At 40.9% G+C, this 23,519-nt stretch overlaps 1 protein-coding gene across 3 annotated transcripts in view; it reads left to right on the plus strand.

Moving 5' to 3' along the window:
- Nucleotides 1–13,217: 13,217 nt before the first annotated feature.
- LOC124607388 (UV-stimulated scaffold protein A-like) overlaps nt 13,218–23,519 on the plus strand; it is a 126,924-nt gene continuing 116,622 nt past the window's right edge. Inside the window, exons 1-2 of one of the 3 annotated variants that reach the window (XM_047139705.1) lie at nt 13,218–13,488; nt 13,678–13,921. In XM_047139705.1, coding sequence (XP_046995661.1) covers nt 13,800–13,921 — 122 coding nt within the window. In that variant the 5' untranslated portion in view covers nt 13,218–13,488; nt 13,678–13,799. Of the gene's footprint in view, nt 13,922–23,519 lie in introns of all 3 variants that reach the window. The other 2 variants (XM_047139704.1, XM_047139706.1) reach the window with 2 other exon arrangements.

Here is a 23,519-nt window from a genome sequence, read left to right on the forward strand (position 1 = left end):
GTGCCGCTGAACGATTGGTCAGGACTTTCAAGTCACAGATGTTGAAGTTGAAAGAGTTGCATTCTCGGGAGGACGCGTTATTGCTCTTTTTGTCCTCGTATCGCTCTCAGCCCCGAGATGATCGCTCGCTGGCTGAGTTGCTCCACGGTCGCCATCAGCGCACCTTGATGTCTTTGCTACATCCGCCGCATCCGGTAGCTGTGCAGCGGCAGACACCTGCTTTTGCCCCAGGCGACGTTGTCTACTACCGCCACTATCGAGGTTCACGGCGTTGGTTCGAAGAGCGCATTCTTCGCTGCCTCGGACGCGCTATGTATCTGGTTTTGGGTGCCTCTGGTGAGGTGCGCCGGCATCTCAATCAGCTGCGCCTCTGTCGTCGCACGGGATCTGCCACTCCCCGTCTGCTTTCAGCGACGGTGCCGTCCGGTCAGCGTCCCGGGGACCCATCTACTGACTCACCTCAGCCCCAGGTGTTACCGACGCTGCCTTCCATTTTGTCCCATGGCGACACGCCGCCGCCGCCGCCTGTTCTCCCGCCGGCGACGCCCACAGTGGACGCGTCGCTGCAGTCGCCGGGCGTCTTCCTGGGTCACGCGCCGCCAATCACTCCCCGGGACCAGTTGTAATCCGACATGGAACTCTTGCCCGCTCCGGACCATTTGTCGTCTTCGCCCGTCGGGTGCCCCGGCCCGATGGAGGTCGACCCTTCGGCCCCTCCTGTCTCTCTAAGGGCGCATACACCACATGTTGGCGTGCACTCTGGAGTAGGTTTTCAGGCGTTCCCTAGCTCCCTGCGGTCCGAATGGCAGGGTGCGGGTGGCACAGCCTCGCCTGTTGTTAGGCTCCCCACCTCGTCGCATACCTCAACATGGCGGACGGAGGCCTTATACCACAACCGTACGCCGATTTGCGGGGGAGGAATGTGGTGTCACCGCCAGACACCATACTTGCTAGGTGGTAGCCTTTAAATCGGCCGCGGTCCGTTAGAATACGTCGGACTCGCGTGTCGCCACTATCAGTGATTGCAGACCGAGCGCCGCCACACGGCAGGCCTAGTCGAGAGAGACTCCCTAGCACTCGCCCCAGTTGTACAGCCGACTTTGCTAGCGCGACGTTCATCATTAATGGATTAAAGTTAAGTATCAAACTAATTACGTCCGCTTTCTGAATTCTAATTCCTTGTTATGTTCCAGACCTCAGGTCAGTATAGTTCTTCCCTCCTCACGACAGGCTGCGTGAGCTAAAACGCGTGCATTTCGGCCTCCACTAGTAACACGGTGTTGGCTCTTCTGCCAACACAACACAAAGCACAGAAGACTCTTGCACACTCTGAATTTTGTATGTATGCACTTTCTCATGAATTATCACATCTACCATCTAGATATTAAAAGTTCCTAGCTTGGCATGACTTCACATCCGTAACTCTCCAAATCACTAACCATACTTAATAATTACCTCGTTTCTATTAACTTCATTTGCATATGGAGTGATCTAGCGACTGGTAAATCATTTGACCTATGGTTATGGCACAGAGCGACTCTGCTACAGGTCACATTTACGTAACATTTCTTGTTTATGGCGCTACCTTGTGTCTGACAAATAACGAAAAAGAATGAAACAAGTCTTCCTTACACAGTGCGACCTCGCAACTGTAACTTACAACACAAATTTCGACTGGTTGAGTGCTACCTCACATCTGTATTTTACATTTCCCGGTACAGTGCGACCTTGGCACAATCACTTTGTCGAACTTTTTGATGCGTAAAAATTGTAACTTTCTCCAGTACATCACCCGATCTTGTGTTTTAATTATATGTTAGACTGTCCATAATTCCACAAAGGCAAAGTATGCAGAGTCTCACTTCAGCACCACTCTACTTCATCATGCAAAACACCCACATTCCTAGTACGGAAACCTTTATACAGCACATGCAGCTTGTACATCTAATACTCAAACTAATACATTCAACACATGCATTTTGATATCACTCGCAACTAACAAACTTTCCAAATCTCTCATACATTTATCACCAAATTGTCCCTTCCTTCATACAGACGTCTGCTTCAGATGCTCTAAACACTTAATAATTCGCGTATGGAAGATCACATTTTCTCATTCACTCCTTGAATCCTAATTTCCCCATTAGTTGATGAAATATACATTCGTCATACACGCCTATGCCGGCTAATACGATTTCTCTCCTCACTCGTTATGGTTGTTACACAAAACAGAGTTGTATAATATTCTTTGCGATAAACGATTCGTGATCGGTGTCGTTTCTCAAAAACATACTTTTAAAATACGCTCCTGGACTGTTACATTCGTTGTTTAGGTACTTTGGTAGCATGAGTAGGTCCCTTTCCTCTCCATCCTGCTCTACCTGCAGCCAGTATTCTTCCAAGTACTCCTAACGAAATGCATCATAAATACGGCATGCATCTGCCCTAATTCTCATAGTTGTAGCTGGTTCTCCATTAAGGTGTGCACATATGTAACTAATTGTTTGAGCATGCTACTATGATGATGGCAATATGCTGTTGAAGTGACTGATCCAGATTTTTGGGTTTAGGTTACCGGACTGCTCTGAAAAATAACTTATTTTCTGTTTGTTTATATATTCTCTGCATACAGTTTCCTCTTTGATATTTTCTTTGTTGCAATCATTTGTCTTGAGTGTCTGTGTAGTGCAATGACTACCATCATTTTTCTCATCCCTCTCACATGTATTTTCTGCCTAGTGCTTCTTACGTTTCTGTCAGATTTCATAGCATATCATCCAGAATACCTGCCTCATCTTTCCGCTTCTCGCGACTACTCAATCAACTTCAGATTTAGTCTGATTTCATCTATAATATTCATCAGAATCTCAGTTTCACTCATTGTGATCTGCACTTCACTTGCAAATCTGCGTCGGTGGTGTGGTGCTCTTCTAATACCGATTCTACCTTCTAAATAGACTCTCACAACCTGACAGCAGCGCCCCTTACTTTCCTTTTCGAGGTCAACGACACATCCTTCAGTTTGCTTCCCATGTTCCTCCAAAACTTCCTGGGTCTTCTTGAACTGTTCCATGGTTTGTATTTCCAATTTGGCATTATGTTTTTCCAACACGTCACCTTGCCTTTCTAGTAGAGTCCCCTGCTCTTCCGTTGCCCTCAACAATTTATCATTCTTGGTGTTTTGTGCCTTGTTTTGAATCGCCAGGTTTGACCACAGTTCGTCATTTTTCTGGTGGTTTTCCACATCGTGCTCTACATTACTTTTGATATTTTCCACTATGGTGCATGAACACTTCCATTATCAGTTTGGTGAGCAATTCAGGATTTGTGACTTGACCAGTTAACCATTGATTACCAAAGTGCACGTTTCCTGCCTGGGATACTGAACTCTCGCACAGTGTTCATATGTCTGCAGAAAGCTCTTTAATTCACTTGTCTATTCATTAAGGATAAATTTATATACTTCCTACAGGAAGCTTGTTAACCAGTTGCCTCTCATAGCATGACTCGTTCAGCGTTTGCTTTCAGTCCTCCACTACTGAACACTTCAACCTTCTTTTCACGTATCAAATATTGCATCACACTTACACTACCCTGATATAACAACTGAATGAACAATAATACCCCATATCCAGCGATGACAACGACGCAAACGATGCACAAGACCACAAAGTGAAACATAAATGTATTAAACGAAAAACATCCCTGACAAATTCAGATTCTAATGCTGGTATTGGCATTTTGTACACGCGATGCAAGTTACCACAAAAGTTAATTGCCAATAATTTACATATCTGCATCTATGTCTACATATATAGTCCGCAAACCACCATACGGTGCGTGGCTGAGAGTACCTTGTACCATTACTAGTCACTTACTCTCCTGATCCACTCGGAAATAGAGCTATGGCAAAAAGTCTCTGTATGAGTCCTAGTTTCTTGGATCTTATCTTCATGGTTCCTACGAAAAATGTACGTTGATGGCAGCAGAATCGTTCTGCAGTTGGCCAAAAATGCCGGTTCTCTAAATTTTCGCACTAGTGTTCCTTGAAAAGAACGTTGCCTTCTCTCCAGGATTCCCATCTCAGTTACAGAAGAATCTCATAACATTTGCATATTGTTTGTACCTACTGGTAACAAAGCTAGCAGCCTCCCTCTATATTGCTTCGATGTCTTCCTTCAATCTGACTTGGTGGAGTCCCAAACAATCGAACAGTACTCAAGAATAGGTTGCACTAACGATCTACAATGTGTCGCTATAATATAATGGGACTGATGCTGTCTCAGAGTAAGTATGCATGTGCAAAAGATAAATGACCAATAACTGTGAAGTGTGAAGTCTTCGCAGTAGAACGCGGCATTTCTGGGGTCTGTAGGTAAATTAGTGTGCTCATGGCCTTTGTTTGTATTGGAGCAGTTTTTTTTTTGCCAGAAAAATGATAAATGCAATAACAGAGCAACGAACTGACACGAAGTTTCACGTGAAACTTGGAAAGACTGCTACTGTAACACATCTTTTAATAAGAGAAGTTATGGTAAAGACTGTTTATTGCTTATGTGAGTTTTTTACTAGTTCAAGTGTTTCCAAGATGGCCTAGAAAACGTTGAAGGCAACTCACACTCGAGACGCCCTTCAGCATCAAAAACGGGTGAAAATATCGAAAAAGTAGGTAATCTGATTCGATTTGACTGTCAGTTAAATATTCGATGGAGTGCTGAAACTGCAGGAAATGACAAAGAATGTGTAAGGCAAATTTTACTTAACCAATGCCAATTAAATTCATTGTTCTATGTAATTTACTATTATTGAACAAACAAGTTTTATAATCATGAAATATATACAGTAGAATGAAACAAGATACCATTAAGTAAATTATAGTTTACTATGGGTACATTTGAATCACTTTCTGTATGTTAATTGTCCTTCTCTTGTTAGAAGTAGAATTAATCGTAATTTATATATCATATTTTACTCTATGTTACACATACTGTATACGTCTGTATGTCGCATTATGTTGGCATTTTCATCAATATGTCATCATAATCAATATGTTATATTTTACTTCGGTTTCATCTATATGTTAATAACCCCACATCATCACTAACACGTCACTGTCATCAATGTAACTATTGTAGGTAACATCATTGTCAGTATATAAAATAGGCATAATAGGTACGTTAGATTCATTCAACAATATGCTGATTATCTGGGTGTCTAATTACTATTGTCAGTCTAATCATTTTGATCACTGATCAGATGTCAGTGCATCAAAATCAGGTTGCACCCAAAGTGGTCGTTCTTGTCAGGTGCCACTGTTTTGAACAGCATAGGCACTGATATATTTCGATGATAAATTTCTATAAATTGCCCAGAATCGTATTGAAAATGGCTCATTTTGGATGTAGGCATAGAATAAATAATACACATCTACTGCTGGCTTAGCTGTTCTTCAAATGTCTTCAAATAAATTACGATGTCATCCAGAAGGCAAAAATATGTGGTCCATTTAAGATGTCAAAGTATGTTGTCCATCATACTTACAAAAGTGGCTGGAACATTACAATCTGCATACAACATAACTTTAAACTCATAGTGGACATAATGAGTTATGAAGCCTTTTCCCCTTGATCCTCATCATCCTCAATTTGCCGGCAGCCAGCTGCGTGTCCATAGTTGAGAAATACTTTGCTCATTTCAAGGAGTTTGGGGTGTTATCAGTGCATGGGACTGGATAGACATCTTTCTTCAGGACTTTGTGCAGTCGATGCAGGAATACCAAGTACCATCTGTCTTCTACACAAGAACTACAGGATAGGACCAAGAACTCTCTGAAGTTCAATAATATTATCTTGCGGCATTTTTTCCAGTTCCTCTCAGATTATCCGTCGTTCAGCAGCTGGCACTCCATATGAGCCCTGGATAATTGGTGGATGATCCCTGTTGTTGATATGATGTTTTAGCAGGGGCCATTTGGTCTCTCTTTTCTCCATTCTGGATTTGAAAGCATCCTAAAAATGACATAGAATGGCTATCACGCGCCGAGTTTGTTCCTCAGTCAGGCCACGTTCTATTGGAATATGATAGTAGCTTCCTCTCCTGCATTGTGTGTAGTGGTAGCGGAGCATGGGTCTTCATTGATGTTAATAAACTGCCCTTTCTGGAATGGTTTAGCTGTACCTACACACAGACTTTAAGGGATGACTTGTAGTTGGTTGCGACAGATTCTTCTTGACGACCTACAGCGCTTATGATCGTGACGATTGTGACAATCTGTCATGTAGATTTCTTTTGTAAGTCTGAGTAGCTTTTACAGTCTAGAAAAGCTTCACAATTTAACTGAGCATCTTGACTGAGGAATGGAACTTATTTTGGTGATGACGGCAGAGTAACATCTTCAATGGCAAATGACTGGACAGAGAAGTCTTTTTTGTTTGTTATATGTGCTAGTTGGAATAGTTTTGTCAGTCTGGAATTCTGATCTTCCACAGTCTATGATTGCTTGCAATGCCTGCAAGAATCCAATCCGGGAATAACGTTATGATTACATTCTGTTAAAATGACAAATTCCAAGGGCTATGTTGTGTCATCGATAGTTATTCTTACAATATATATTCCTGTCAGTTGGATGTATTTCCCATTTGCAACTTTCAGCAAAATCGCTTTCACATCATGGAACATAGCCTCCTTAGCTGATAATGATCTGTCATTACAGAAAAGAAAGCCAATGAGTTCACTAGCACTCAGACAGGTTGACCTTCAGTGACACCCCCAATGAAATTTCTTGAAACCTTGGTGACTGCCCAAGGAGGATTTGCACCTGTGTTGGTCTCACTAACATAGATGGTCGTCTCATTTAGTCTTCCTGAAGTCGGCAGCTTGGCGAGCGACTGGTACCTCTGTGTGGTGATGGGGAACAGTTGTGGCCTGTTGGAGAGCGACCTGGTCCAGGGTGTGGTGAAGGCCTTTGTCCCGCTAAGCCGGCTGAAATAGTCTGTATTTGAAGAGCATGAATAGAAATGTTGTCATGGTTGACGACTGACGGTGTAGTAGTCGTCGAACGATCGCCTTCTTTCCCTGCAGTAGTGTACAACATGCCCAGGTCGTTCCTAGTGGAAACAAACTACCATACTGTTTTCTATCTTCTAAATGTCTGTTCTTCGACAAAGCGTTACACTTAGTTTAAAAATTGGTTGCATGTTCATTGGTTGGGTGCTAGATTGTCGTTTGGTGTCTCTAGCAATCATTCAGAGTCTGTTCTGGTGGTTTCTCTGGTTTCTCTGGTGATGGAGATTGGTGTTAGAGACCAATTTATATTTTCTTGAACATCCTCTAGTACCTCTTGACATAGCAGGGCGAAATTCATGGCTGCTACCTCCTGCTTACTCAGTCTGACACTCCTCGTTGCCATAAAGTGCTGTATCACTTCTCTCACCACCTGGTGTATGAAGGAGGTGAAGTCATGCGGTCTTCCACAAATGCCATAGAGACGATATTTGGCATTCGATCATACTAATTTCATCGATTCTTTCTGTTCTGGAACTGCTTGATGAATTCCTTGCTTGTTGTGACATCCTTTACCCAAACAGATTGATATATGTTTTCCACACCTCATTTTATCAAGTGCGAGCTTTTGTCAGCTTTTGTCATATCTTCATATCTGTATTCATAACGTGACATAGGTACAAAACTTTCTGTATGTGTGTCAAAAGCATCACCAAGTTGCATAAAATGTATACAATGAAACCCAATATAGAATAATAGATACAAAGCTATGTAAAGATTACAGTGTATCAAGTATAAAAATAGGAAATACATATCATGATTTTAAGCTAACATTTCGTGTGCAGAAATGGGAGACATCATTTGCATCTGGCTTCGCTGCCATAAGGTTCTCTATGTGCCTTTGGTGGGGCACACTGGACAGGTGTACATATGAAGCGTGGTTTCTAGTAATCTGCATTCACAGAAGTTAGAGTCTGTGGGGTAGCCCCACTTATTGAGTGTATCTCTCAATCTTATGGTGCTCGTATGTAGTCTGTTCAGTGCTTTCCAGGTTCTGCAGTTTTCATCGCATCATGGTGATAGTTCCTCTTTCAGCTCCATCTGGCCTTGATATGAGGTCTTCCCCCAAAGGATCACTCTTGTTTTAGGTTCTTCATAATCTTCTGTCGATCTCAGGAAACTTTGCCTTGATTTTAATTACATGTGAGCTGGTTGGAGACTATAAAGGTGGTGGAATTCCAGTTCTGCTGATTTAAGTCTCTCTTTAAATGCTGCTGTCTCTCTACAGATGGTTGGAGGGGTGATGCCAGTTAGGTGCTGGATCTTGTCCAGAAGTGTGGGTTTCAGACATCCAGTGATGATCCTGCTTGTCTCTTTCAGGACGACATCAACTTGCTTTGCGTAAGGAGGCACAAATATTCTCTGTTGGAGTTACAGGGGGCGACTGCTGAGGTTTTGAGGACTGTAGGTTTGGCTCCCCATTTAGAGCTTATCAGCTTGTTAATGATGTTATTTCTTCTGATAACTTTTAGTTTGGCGTTAAGGTAGCCTTTTTTATGTTAGGGCCCTATCTAGTGTTATACCTATGTATTTGGGTTTGGGGCAATGCTGTAATAGCTTACCCTTCCATTCAATCTGTAGTTTTCTGTCAGTCTGCTTGTACCAAAGGTGGAAGGCACATGTTCGTGTTTTCTCTAGCTTTGGCTTCAACTGATTGTTTTGATAATGCACATCTAGGGCCATGATAAGACGGTGTTCCACCTCCTTGAACGTTTTCCCTTGTGATGTAATTGCCCTGTCATCTGTGTAGATGTAGCTATTTGTACCCGAAGGTAGGGGCTGATTATTGGTGTAGATGTCGAAGAGTAGAGATGCCAACACAGTTCCCTGTGGCAGGCCAGACCTGTGGTTTCTCTATCTGCTTCATTTTCCCTGTAACTCCACTAGGAACCTCCGATTGTGGAGCAGATTTCTAATTACGTTTTTAAGATTAATGTCTTTAGTTGTAGCATATACCTTCTACATCAGGAGTCAAAGATTAATGGTGTTGTATGCAGACATAAGGTCATGAAAATGACACCCATTACAAAGCCCCCTTCGAAACCATCCTCAGTTTGCTGAGTTAGATAGAGCACATGTGCAGTACAACTTTTTTCAGGATGGAATCCAGTTTGTTATGGCATAAGGACGGGTTCCATGGCCAGTGTGAGGCAGTTTTGTATCAGTCTTCTTAAAATTTTGTATGTATGTGATAGCAAGAAGATTGGGCGATAGCTCTTTGGGTTGCTGGTTTCTTTACCCAGTTTAAGAATAACTATGATCTTCGCTTTTCGCTAGATGTTACGAATTTTGCACTGTTGTAGACAGGTGTTAAAGATGTCCATTAGCTGCTGTTTTGCTGTCAGGTCGAAATGTTTGATCTGCTCAGTCAGGATGTCATCCAGCACCCCTCCATGATTTGCATTTCTTTATGGCATCATTCAGCTCTTATGTGGTAAAAGGGGTGGACAGATGGTCGTTTCATTGCCCTCTATTCGGTTAATATTGGTTCCATTTCTAGGGGGCATTTGATTGGCTTGCCATTCTTTAGGAGATGAGTTGTTGTTTGGTCTGCCGTTACGTTGGCATAGGCTCTTGGGTGAGCTGGATCACTGTTGGGGTGCTTCAGTAGCCTCCACATTTCATAATTTCTTTTGCTTCTATCGATTTCCTCCATTAGTTTGATCCAGTTCTCTCTCTTGGGCTCTGATATGCAAGTGATCAGTTGATTCCCTGCCTCTATCGTGCCTTCTCCCAGCGGATTGACGTAGAAGAGTGTTAGGTAGTTTTACAGTTGAGCTTTCATTGTTGTTGTTAGACCTTCGATATGGTGTTGCAACCTCTGGGGATGGACAGTCATGACCATTTTTTAACAATTTCCACAAATCTGTCATATGAGCTTGGGTTGGTTATAATTGTATCCAAAGTATTATCCAGTAATTTCTGAAACTTGACCTAGTCAGCATTTTTAAACTTGTATTCGCATTTGCAGGAGGATGGTAGGGGGTCTGGCTAAGCAGTAACCTGATACATAACTGACCAGTGTTGGATGTTTGGGATACATTGACATACTCACTTCACACATTGGTGGTTTATCTGATTACTCACAAGTATCAGATCTTGGTTATAACCTCTGTGCCCTCTAGCACTATTGAAGGGGGGTGGTAATTTATTATCATGTAAGAGAACTAGACTATTAACATCTCCCCACTGGATCACTGCCTCCCCATTCTTGTCATTGTCAGGGTACCCCAGACTCTGCTGTGGCCACTGAAATCCCCAACCACAAAATACAGGGTGTCCGAAAAGTCTTTCCCTGATTACATAAATTGATAACTCAGGCTAGAAGTAAGATACAAATATGAAACTGGTGTCTAATTGTTTACAAACTATCAAAGTTTTTTTCACACATCAGTAAACTTCCACATGAGCTCCCTTGGTAGCACGTAGCACATCTAGGCGATATTCAATTTCCGTCTACACATTAGCCAACATCACTGGAGGGATCGATTCAACGACTGTGGTTATCTGTTGCCGCAAGGTTTCAAGATCTGGTACACGTGTTCGTTAGACCTCGTCCTTGACGTAACCCCATAAAAAGAAGTCTAATGGGGTTATGTCAGGAGAGTGTGGAGGCCAAACTGTTGGCCCATCACGACCAATCCATTGCCCAGGAAAGGTCATATCGAGGTAGCCACGGACGTCCAAACCCCAATGAGGCTGTGCACCATCTTGCTGAAACAAGACATTGGGGTGATACTGAAGCAGCTGAGGAACAGCATACAGTTGCAACATGTCCAGTTACACTGCAGATGTGATGGTAGCCTCAGCGAAGAAGAATGGCCTGATAATTCGATCGTGCAATAGCACACACCAAACATTCACCTTAGACTGCCTCTGGTGCACTCCATGACCTCGCCAGGGGGATGTGAAACCCAAATGCGCACATTATGGCGATTCACTACTCCACTGACAAAAAAGGTCGCTTCGTCGGAAAAGGCAATTCGTCTGAGATAACCATCATCGTCCTCAATACGTGATAGCATTTCGACTGCAAAGTCATATCGACATGTACTGTCATTGGGCAACAAGGCCTGAACGATTTGCACTTTGTATGCATGAAACAATAAACGTTTGTGTAAAATGTCATGGAGACAGCTTTTTGGCATCTGTAAGTCACGTGAGGCCGTGCGCACCGATTTCTTCGGACTTCGCAGAAAAGACTGCCTTACAGCTTCCACCCTGTCTGCTGAGGTTCTTGGTCGACCAGACCTCGGAAGGTCAGCAACCGATCCTGTGTTCTTGAACCTCTCATACCAGGCTTTAATGCTCTTGACATCAGGTGGATTCCTTCCAAATGTTGTCTTGAAGTGTCTCTGGACTGTGGTTGGTGATCGTGTCTCATGGTACCACATGACAAACTGTGTCTTCTCCTGATTGGTTAACATGGCTTCTTGGGCACTGCACCTCATCCACTACTTATGTACTGCGAACCTAAAACAGAAAAAAAACTTTGATAGTTTGTAAACAATTAGACACTAGTTTCATAATTGTATCTTACTTCTAGCCTGAGTTATCAATTTATGTAATCAGGGAAAGACTTTTCGGACACCCTGTATATCTTTCCAGTGTCAAGTGAGCAGACCTCATTGGTCTTAATTTCAGTGTGTGGCGATTTATACACAGAGGTAATAGTGTAGCTGTTCAGTTCAATTCTTAGTATCTCAGTTTCATTCTCCTCAGCTATATTAGTTGACTGGACCTGGATTTCACACTTAACAGAAACTGCACTCCCATATTGTTAATGTGGCCTTTTGGCAGTAAGCCCCATGCTTTGAATTCTGGGTCTGTTTGGGTAACTATCTCTGCAGTCTCCTGTATGCATAGGGCATCACAGTCATTTTGTTGACATAGTTCCTGCAACAGTTTTTCCTTGCATGCAGATATGCCCTCGATATTTGCAGAGATAATAGCCTTATTTGGACTTGAAAAGGTCCATTGTGTTAAATACATATTCCTTTTGTTTCGCTTTTGGAGTGAAAGGATCATCCAGCTGAAGCTGTTGCCCAGGGGAGCCTGAATGTGTCATTAACACATTCCTTGGGGAGGCTCCTTCTATGTCCCCCATTCTGTATGTAAGACAGTGTCATTTCCCCATGACGATGGGTCCTATTCTTCAATTGTTCCTCCGCTAAGTGGACTTGCTGCCGATTGTCGCCAAAAGTTTCCTTCGGTTTGGACTGAAATTATCCCAGCTATTGAATTTCTCCTTTTGTTGTAAACCATTGCTAGGCTTGCCGTCCAATTAAAAGTACACATTTGCAAACATATCATGTCATTCCACCTGTTGTATTTGACAATTAGATTGAATTTTTTTCAGTCATTTCGTTGGGTCATGACAAGCATCTCCAGAAAACACTGATTGAGGCCTGAGATGCAGCTGACTTACTGTTAACTAGGAATCCATTGGTTTCCTGAATATACAGATCGTAGGAACGATGTACTGCTTGTATTTCGGTTCCTGTCCATGTAGGCGGCGGCTTTTACGTTGCTTAATTGGAATCCCGATGATGAAGCACATTTTAAACAATGTCACATCCTAACCACAAGTCGAAACTCAAAAGCAGGGTCGTCAGTGATTTATACAGACACTGAATATACAGAATGCTGTATTTATACGAACATCGAATATTCCAGAATATACAAACATTATAAACATATTTCACGAATCTCCCAGAAATGATAAATTCCAAATAACAAATAACTGCGGGTGGTTGGGCTTCAAATGGCGATCCACAGCATGTCAACCACGTTAGCCAGTAGGAAACACTGCGTGCACCACATACCTGAAAGCGAAAAATAATTTAGATTTTACACTAACAGAACACAATTCGTCAAATAACCTGTTTAGGTGAAAAAACTGCAGTATAAAAGTGTCGTTTCTGTCATAATATGCTATGTAGGGAAACACAATGGATAGGGTAAACGATTGGCTGTTTGTATTCCCTTATAAATATTGTTTGACGTTTGTGAATGTGCATATTTGCTTTAGCAAAGAAATGTCGATGTTTTGAAATGTTTCACTTCTCAGCAGTTTACCATGCAAAACTGATGAAGAGCATCCGTTCTATGGGCTATTAATAAACTTTATCATTACTAGTTCCATAACTGTGATATATTCTTACGTTCAGTTCACTTATTTCTAGTGTGAATACGCCACTTTAATGGTGACGGTGTATTCCGTTCCGTTCTGTGTGAATCGACCTCAAGATATATCATGATTCTTTTTTTCGCGTAGCAAATGACAACAATATATTTCCTGGCTATCAAAACATCAAACAAGTGCCTGCCATAACTGTTTCGTTGTTTGTTATGTATCCATAAAGGACATTCTTGTAAATTCCATGCTCAACAGTGGGCGAAACTGATCGTTGGTTTTTTGTCAATGTATGTATATATAATTTATGGCTGTTTCGCATTTTGAGAAGGAGACGAATAAGTGCGGTTTCGTTCCACCGTAGAGTCAAGTTTTCTGTATTTGAGATGTGTATAAGAACTGTCAACTACAACATTGCCGTTGCATATATGCACGGAATTGCTGGATGAGTACACCTTCAAGAGTGCTCAATTTTTCAGATTACGTCACAGATAAGTCAAATCGAGTGGAACCTGCTTAAAAGAAAACCATGACCAAGCAGTCAGATAATTAGAAACGAAAGCGCCTAACATTAATAGTTATTAACAAAATTATATGTGCAATGGCAGAACGCTTGGACAGTGATATGTGTGGACAGTTGGCCGAGAATGTTGAAATATTAACCCACAGTGGCCAGAAAACATTGGACGAATCAAAGCTTAAGAAAATTAAACAGATATGCAAGTGAGTATTGTCAAGTTTTATGTCAGTCATTTGTTTGTTTAAGACTAGGGAATGTATGGCAACAATATCACCAGGCGTGTTATTAAGAGGTAGCAATATTAGGTCTATGCACACAAAATGTAAAGAATGGGCTACACACTTGCACTGTTTTACGACGTGCCCACATAGTGTGTTCGAATGTAATAGATGATTAAGATTTCTTTTTGTATCGACGTACAGCAAAAGACTTGTAATTAGACCTATAATTTTTTCCGTGCAAGGCTGTAATAATCCGCGCTCCAGCTGTGTGAATTAATTTTTGACCTCTTGTTAGAAGTACGGTTTACGTCTCGTATAGAGATGGTTTTCTCCAACTGATTTTATGTGTTTCTTGTAGCTTTCTGGGCAAATTTTGTTCTGTTTCAGACAGCGTGACGTTAGGCACTATGTGGGAGTGAATGTACTAGGACAAATTGTTTGAACTGTGCGTATCATACCATTCAATTTTTCTGGGGGGGGGGGGGGGAGGGGGACTTTTTTGATGCACCAAGAGCATTATTAAGATTCATATGCTCTCGGCAATACATTATTCTGAACATATCAGGGTGTTAAGTTGCCTCTGGCAGGGTTCAAGTTCCTTGAAGTTCGTAGTGTGTCAACTAGGTGTGGGACAGTCTTCTGTAATTGTACAGTATTTATGTGCTTCAGCAACCACTTTTTTAACTGCGGTGGGATATTTAGCGTTTTAGAGAATAGGGATCTGGGCCAGCCTCAGCATCAAGATTGTTGGCACACCAGCGAGTTTGGTAACTTGCCGATAGTGAGCAATCTCAGTGACGCCTAGAAAATTGCTTATATTTCCAGTCATGCTTATTGGGACAGTACTGGGCACACTCACCAAAATGACAGTGATTGGAGGGGGTTGACCTGTTTGTGTTGGGCATATAACACATGTTCAGTTATAAGGACAAGAAAGACAGGTATCCAGTGCTGTCCACAAAAACTACAGACTGTTTTAACATAATTCAAAGGTGCTCTAATAGAATGACTTATTTTTCATCAGCAAGGGAAATGAAATGGCAACTTGTAGAAAATGTGGAATAGGTGTATACAAGCTGGAATTGTCAGAATCTTCATTGCTGGTTTGGATGACATGCCTTGGCAACTGGTCTACTAGGTGTGAAGAATAGATTCCAGATGTGTCTGCCAAAGAGGGAATGAAAAGAAGCTGGGGTTAGCAGTAGGATTTTAGGATTTTGTGATGAATCAAAGATGGCGTGTAAAGTAATATAGCCCATAGTGGTTGCTATATAATTTCCATATATCTTAAAAAATGTGAATGTTTTATTTTATTTATTTTGCTTTGATCATTAATCACAATAGTACCCGGATGTGTCAGATACATTACAGGTATATTGTACACATATACTGCTGAGCCAAAATATTACGACCCTTGATTAATAGGCTGTTGGACCTCCTTTGGAACACAATGAATCAGTAATTTGGCATGGCATGGATTCAACAAGTTTTTGGTAGTATTCCGGATGTATGTGATGCCAGATGTCATTTAATTCCAATAAATCACGGCAATTTGTGAGCACAGATCTGATGCATTCCATTGGTTTCAGTTCAGATGATGTTGGTGGCCAAGACATCTGCATGAATTCTCTGTCGTGTTCCTCAAACCACTTTAGTGTGATTCTTGCCTTGTGAGAAGGACAGTTATCTGATAGCAGATGTCATCACCATCAGGGAAGACAAAAAGCACGAAGGGATGCAGGTGGCACTCAATAGTGTTCTCATCTTGTGACTTGGTATAACAAGAAACTTGATTCATCCAACCAGGTTATGTGTTTTCATTGACCTACAGTCCAATCTTGATGATCCCATGCCCATTGCAAACTTAATTGATGATTACATTGGGTCAACATGGGAACACATAGGGGGTTGTCTACTGCAGAACCTCATATTTTACTGTGTACACATACTTGTGGTTTCATCAATGTTTAACCTGTTTAGAGAAATGGTCACAACAGTATCATGCGAAGAGGTGACCATCTTCACTGTTTCAAAGATGTTTGTTCTAAAGTGCTGTGTCATAACAATTTGCCCTTTTTTTGAAAGTCGTTTATGTCATTGGATTTCATTGTTTGTGACCATATTGTCGCTAGACTGCTTCTCCATTCGTCTCTGCTTCCCTTATATATTTTACTTAGTGTGTCACCTGCCACTATGTGGCATTCACACTTGTAGTGGGCAGTTGCTATAATGTTTTGGCTCATTGGTGTATACAAAACTTGTACAAACTTGTATTGGATTAGGCGGGGATGGGACAGAAGTCGGCTGTGGTCTTTTCGGTGAAAGCTTCCCAGGCTCCACTTGTGCTGCTTCAGGGAACCATTGAAAACCCAAGTCAGGAAAGCTAGATGGGAGTTTGAAACTCATTCCCCTGAATGAGAGTCCAGTGCCAGAACACTGCACCACTGCTCTGTATTTTATTTGGAGAGCAAACCTTCAATTTAACTACAAACATTAGAGCCTACAGCTAGCTTACATCATGCAGGAATAGAACTAATGTTACTGGCGTATGGAACTTTGTTGCGAAAAAGATGAACACATGAACACATACCAACGTTACTTCCTTTGAAGCTATTCTTGTAACTTTTTGCGAAAAAGATAAACATATGAACACATACCAACATTACTTCCTTTGCACCCATTCTTGTAACTGATTCCCTTCACTGAAATGATGTGTTGGAACTTTGTCAGAAAAAGATTAAATGGAAAACCAACGGCAGAAATTGACCTACAGCGTAGAAACAATTCTGAAGTAGAGGCGGTTTTTAGCTTTAATCTAAAAGTTCTCCAACCTCTTGTATGTGTTGGGAGTAGTTTATGAAGTATGGCACCAATGTAGCTCACATGCCTTTGAACGTGGGTTGTTCTTACTCGCTCTACGTGGAGGGACCCACAGTTGTGTGTATTGTGCCTTTGGAGCTATTCCAAAAGTACACAATGCAGTACGTACACAGGGTAGCATTGCTGCAAATACCAGATATACTGAAAAGTAATGCTCACAAATACCAGTGAATATATTTGTAGGAGCCATCAATAAAACCAGAGACAAGAACAAGGGCCAAAAGCATTTGGTTAGAAATTTTCATCATATGGAGGCATTTTTCTCTCTGTCTATACTCACATTTGCAAAGACAGACAAAAAGGAGCAATCTTAGATGAAGAAAAGCTCTGTGCCTGTATAAAAATCCTAAATCAGCTAGGCCAGAAATGGGGCCTCACATACAACTAAGGAACTCTGTTTCTGAGAGAGCTCTTTCCACCAACGTGGCTTATCATCAAGACTTGACTGAAGATAAAACAGTCTGCTAAAATCATGACAAAATTTTGTGGAATATGAAAGGATTCATTGTTTTTGAGAATAAAAACATCTTTGCGGGAGGAAAAAATTCTTTGCCCAAAGAAACCCCAAGGAGACTGAATTAAGAAATTGCAAAAATGGTTCAAATGGCTCTGAGCACTATGGGACTTAACATCTATGGTAATCAGTCTAAGAAATTGCATTTCACCCGCACAATGTGAGCTGTAAGCTGCACAGATGATGATCCGATGATGTGGATGAATATGGGCTGTATTGTGCCAAATAATTCACTTCGTGCCAAACGTATTCATCACTAAATTACAGGAACTGCCTGTAGAATATGTATGTTACGGAACCCGTGCACTCTCACCAGACCTATTTATCAGTTAAGAACAGTAGCTGGTCATGGAATATGAATCATGCTCAAGAGAAATAGACAACTTAACTTGTCATATTGTAATTCCTTAAGATATAAATGCTGTGGGACTTTGAACACTTATTCTTGGGGGTGAGCTACAGAGCACTGTTTTTTGTGCAGGACACCTATGGGTCATTCCATGTCAATTCAACCAATTTGATTAAATGTTCCAGCTGATAGTCTCAGATTTGGCTAAAATTTAGCGCACCAATGGTACCAAGTGTGGAACACTCGTGTACAAAGTATTAGTTTCCCCTGCCAATTAGTTCCAGAATTATGACTTGTGAAAGAAAGTGGCGTGACCCGGAAATTGCAACCCGCATCTGGCAATCTATCTTTAGACTCAACTTCAGGTCTTAATAACTTTGGAACTATTCCACACAGTCCAGTGAAATTTTTACAACCCAGTAACATGCACTTAGAGAACACATTCTATGAATCAAAACACCAACAACATATTTCTGAGGGAAAATAAAATTTTCCAAAATGTGATTAAAAAAATGAAATATGTTAAAAGGTACGTATTGTAGGTGCCCTCTATGCCAAGTATAATTCACTCAAAAAGGGTATTCATTTTTTTGTGGTAAGCTTAACGTGGCTTAAACACATATAGAACTCATCTTGCCCATACCAGTCACACAAACAGAGTTACATGCACATGAAAATACAGCAATTTGAAAAATTACCTGAAAAACATGGATTTTCTAAGTGTGGTAGCACAGAAGGGGCAAGCGATATCCAAGCCAAATTTCAAACACTGCATATGTAGACTGTATTATAATGTGTGGCAAAATTTCAACTTGTTATTGCAAGGCATTTGTGTACAATAAAAGTTGACAGAGATGTATTTGGTTACGTTTCTTTTAACACGATTTAGCAAGTAATAGTGATGATGCAGATAGCTTATTTCAGATAAAGCTGCAGCAATTGTTTGGAACTATTAGGCACCAGAAAGTTAAACAATGGAAGTTTTCAGGGACAGAATGAGTCAATGTTAGGCAGGAACAACAAAGGAAACAAGCAACAATTACATGTTACTCATGTTTTTAAGATTCTAGTTCAGACTGGTTAGTACTGTTGTGGAAAGTCAGTATGGAGGCAGAAGAGTGTACTAGTGGTGCTTTTGTTCAAACAAGTTGCAGTATTGGTAGAGCACAAGCATCTGAATGTCGTAAAACAACATATGGAACAAAATGTGGCATCCACTTTGTAATGTATGATCTGGATGAATCGGACCAAGATTTGTTGCTATGTAGATCCAGGATACACCCTGTGGGCACAAGAAGTACAATTCCAGGAAACTTTAGTGTTTGTTATCATCATATGAAAGTGTTTCTGGATAAGTATTCTTTCCTACAAAGAAGTTGTTTTGATCCATTTTGGATTCATAAGAAGACTGTGAAGTGTAGCCTCAGAGAAATTGATATAAAATCAGTATTGAAAGTGAATCAGTGCATGGGACTTAACATGAAACCAGGATAAAAGTTATATTGCAGGTGTGTTATACTGCTAAAAAATGAAGAATATTCTGATAATTTACATGACAGTGACGAAGAGTATCAGCCACCTACAACCACAGCGGATGAGTAATTAAATACTTCAGTGACTGCTCTTGGTTTGTCTCCCATGAAGACACACAAAGTTGGGAAAAGAGACAGGCCCAGCTGTGGTAGAAGAAAACTACGAGAACCTCAAATGGAGTTAAAACACAAAATGCTGACACACTAATGGTGGAAGAGGAAGAACTATCTGTTCCAAAGGAACAGAAATTGTGCCAGAAATGCTCTGATTTAGACAAAATTGTGCAGATATGAAAGAAAAATGTGCCATATCCACACGCCAGAAAAAAGTAGCAATTCTTTCCCTTGCACTTTCCAGCTGGTCTGTTGACTACACTGTAAAGGAATTCAATGTTTCTACATATATGGTTGTAGATGAAGATGAAAAATGGGAGATACGATACTGCGTGAAGAGTTTGACAGAACACTGAAAGACCTGAGTCGAAACTAGGCCCCGGGAGTAGACAACATTCCATTAGAACTACTGACAGCCTTGGGAGAGCCAGTCATGACAAAATTCTACCATCTGGTGAGCAAAATGTATGAGACAGGCGAAATACCCTCAGACTTCAAGAAGAATATAATAATTCCAATCCCAAAGAAAGCAGGTGTTGACAGATGTGAAAATTACCGAAGTATCAGTTTAATAAGTCACGGCTGCAAAATACTAACGCTGTTCTTAACAGACGAATGGAAAAACTTTTAGAAACCGACCTCGGGGAAGATCAGTTTGGATTCTGTACAAATGTTGGAAAACGTGAGGCAATACTGACCTTACGACTTATCTTAGAAGAAAGATTAAGGAAAGGCAAACCTATGTTTCTAGCATTTGTAGACTTAGAGAAAGCTTTTGACAATGTTGAGTGGAATACTCTCTTTCAGATTCTAAAGGTGGCAGGGGTAAAATACAGGGAGCGAAAGGCTATTTACAATTTGTACAGAAACCAGATGGCAGTTATAAGAGTCGAAGGACATGAAAGGGAAGCAGTGGTTGGGAAGGGAGTGAGACAGGGTTGTAGCCTGTCCCCGATGTTATTCAATCAGTATATTGAGCAAGCAGTAAAGGAAACAAAAGAAAAATTCGGTGTAGTCATTAAAGTCCATGGAAGAGAACTAAAAATGTTGAGGTTCGCCGATGACATTGTAATTCTGTCAGAGACAGCAAAGGACTTGGAAGAGCAGTTGAATGGAATGGAGAGTGTCTTGAAAGGAGGATATAAGATGAACATCATCAAAAGCAAAACGAGGATAATGGAATGTAGTCGAATTAAGTCGGGTGATGCTGAGGGAATTAGATTAGGAAATGAGACACTTAAAGTAGTAAAGGAATTTTGCTATTTGGGGAGCAAAATAACTGATGATGGTCGAAGTAGAGAGGATATAAAATGTAGACTGGCAATGGCAAGGAAAGCGTTTCTGAAGAAGAGAAATTTGTTAACATCGAGTATAGATTTAAGTGTCAGAAAGTCGTTTCTGAAAGTATTTGTATGGAGTGTAGCCATGCATGGAAGTGAAACATGGACGATAAATAGTTTGGACAAGAAGAGAATAGAAGCTTTCGAAATGTGGTGCTACAGAAGAATGCTGAAGATTAGATGGGTAGATCACATAACTAACGAGGAGGTATTGAATAGAACTGGGGAGAAGAGGAGTTTGTGGCTCAACCTGACAAGAAAAAGAGACCGGTTGGTAGGACATGTTCTGAGGCATCAAGGGGTTACAAATTTACCTTTGGAGGGCAGCGTGGAGGGTAAAAATCGTAGAGGGAGGCCAAGAAATGAATACACTAAGCAGATTCAGAAGGATGTAGGTTGCAGTAAGTACTGGGAGATGAAGAAGCTTGCACAGGATTGAGTAGCATGGAGAGCTGCATCAAACCAGTCTCAGGACTGAAGATAACAACAACATATATGCTTAAAGCAAGCTAGGAAAATAAAAGCAACCCAAGGAGTGCTTCCACAACTTCAGCAGTCTCAGGGTAAGCAATTGAGTTCAGAAATAAAGGTGCTAGTGTTGGAGTTTTATGAAAATAATGACTACAGCCGAATAATGCCTGAAAAAAAAAGACTATGTAATGGTGAAAATGGGAAATGTATGTGTACAGATGCAAAAAAGACTGTTGCTATGCAACATATCAGAACTATATGTAGAATTCAAGGAAAAGTATCCCAATACCAAAGTAGGTTTATCATCGTTTTCCAGTCTTCAGCCAAAATGGGTTGTGCCTGTAAATGCAAGGGGCACACACAATGTTTGTGTATGTGAGACCCATCAAAATGCTAAGCTGATGTTTGCTGCTATAAAGGATTCTGGTCTGGATTACAAAGGTGCAATGAAGCTGCTAGTGTGTGACATCAGCTCGTACCAGTGCATGATACACAGGTGTGAAAAGTGTCCTGGTAAGGCAAATCTTGTAGAACACATGAATAACAAACTATATGGTGAACTCCTTATGGATGGCAATGGACTTGTTTCTTATAAACAATGGACACACATGGATTGCACAAGTCTTGAAACAAAGCAAAGTACTGTGGAAGATTTTGTTGAAATGTGTTATCAAAAAACGGACAAACTGACCACACATAGCTTCACAGCAACAGCACAATCGGCTTATCTCCAGTTTTGTAAGGATAATTTGAAACAAGATGAAATTATAGTAATACTAGACTTTTCTGAAAATTATGCATTTATAGTTCAAGATGCCATCCAAGGATATCATTGGGACAACAGTCAAGCAACTCTCCAGCCATTTGCGTTTTACTGTAGAGGTGAATCAGGTGATGTGTCTGTCATGAACCTGTGCGTTTTTAGTGACTGTTTAATTCATGATGCCATTGCAGTTCGTGCCCACATTCGCACTGTCATGGCATATGTGAAAAACAAGCTGCCTCGCATACATTTTGCGAAATACTTCAGTGATGGGGCAGCTGGCCAGTACAAAAAGAGTAAAAAGTCTCAAAAATTTATGCATGCATTACCTTGATATTCAGATTCACGCAGAATGGAACTTTTTCCCAACAAGTCATGGTAAAAATGTATGTGATGGTATTGGTGCTACCATTAAGCGCATGGCATCATGAGCTAGTCTGCAGCACCCTACAGAAGGTCACATTTTAACACCTCTTCAATTATTTACCTGGGTACAGAAAAATATCTCTGGCATACAATCATTCTATGTTTCGAAAGATGAGGCGAAATCGGTCGAAGAGTTGCTAAAAAGCAGACTAGAACATGTTAAACCTGTTGCAGGAACAAGGAGCCATCATCACTTCTCTCCAGCGGACTCTGACAATGTGCAGATGAGCAGACTGTCCGGTTATAACTATATGTTCATGCACAACGTGTCTCTTCACAGTGTGTCTGACTCAGGATTCAGAAGCAAAAGCAGCAACATACAACCAGGTTGCTGTGTTATTGCTGTTTATGATGACAAATGGTACTTAGGATGTGTTGCAGAGTGCTGTGAAGCAGAAGGTGATGTATTTGTGAACATCATGGCACCAGCAAGATCATTTCATTGGCCACATTTGGCAGACAGGTGTTGGATTCCTTTTGAACATATTCTTATGACAGTTCCAGTTCCTACCACAATGTCAGGAAGATAGTACAATTTGCCACTCAGTGTACGGAGTACAGTAACTAAAGTGTGGGAGAACTTCTGTTCGAAGCACAATTGACTGGTGTTTAGCAGTTAAGATGCAGTAAACATTAATGATAGGTTGTATTAATCTGTCTGTATGTTGTTGCTTAGTGATTAAACAGTTGTGGGAGAGGATAGGAAGAGGCAGAACAGTTTACGATATGTTTTTACAAAATTGTGTTGTGGAACAATGGCCACATCACCAAATACATCTGTCAACTTTTATTGTACACAAATGCCTTGCAATAACAAATTGAAATTTTGCCACGTATTATATTATGGTCTACATATGCAGTGTTTGAAATTTGGCTTGGATATCACTTGTCCCTTTCGTGCTACCATACTTAGAAAATCCATGTTTTTCAGGTAATTTTTCAAATTGTTGTATTTTCGTGTGCGTGTAAATCTGTTTGTGTGACTGATATGGGCAAGATGAGTTATGTGTGTGTTTAGGCCACATTAAGCTTACGACAAAAAAAATTTATACCCTTTTTGAGTGAATTATATTTGGCGTAGAGGGCACCTGCAATATGTACTTTTTAAAATATTACATTTTTTTTAGTCACATTCTGGAATTTTTTATTTTCCCTCAGAAATATGTTGTTGGTGTTTTGATTCATGGAGTG

Source organism: Schistocerca americana, chromosome 3 (assembly GCF_021461395.2).
Source record: "Schistocerca americana isolate TAMUIC-IGC-003095 chromosome 3, iqSchAmer2.1, whole genome shotgun sequence".
In the NCBI taxonomy this organism is placed as follows: Eukaryota; Metazoa; Arthropoda; class Insecta; order Orthoptera; family Acrididae; genus Schistocerca; species Schistocerca americana.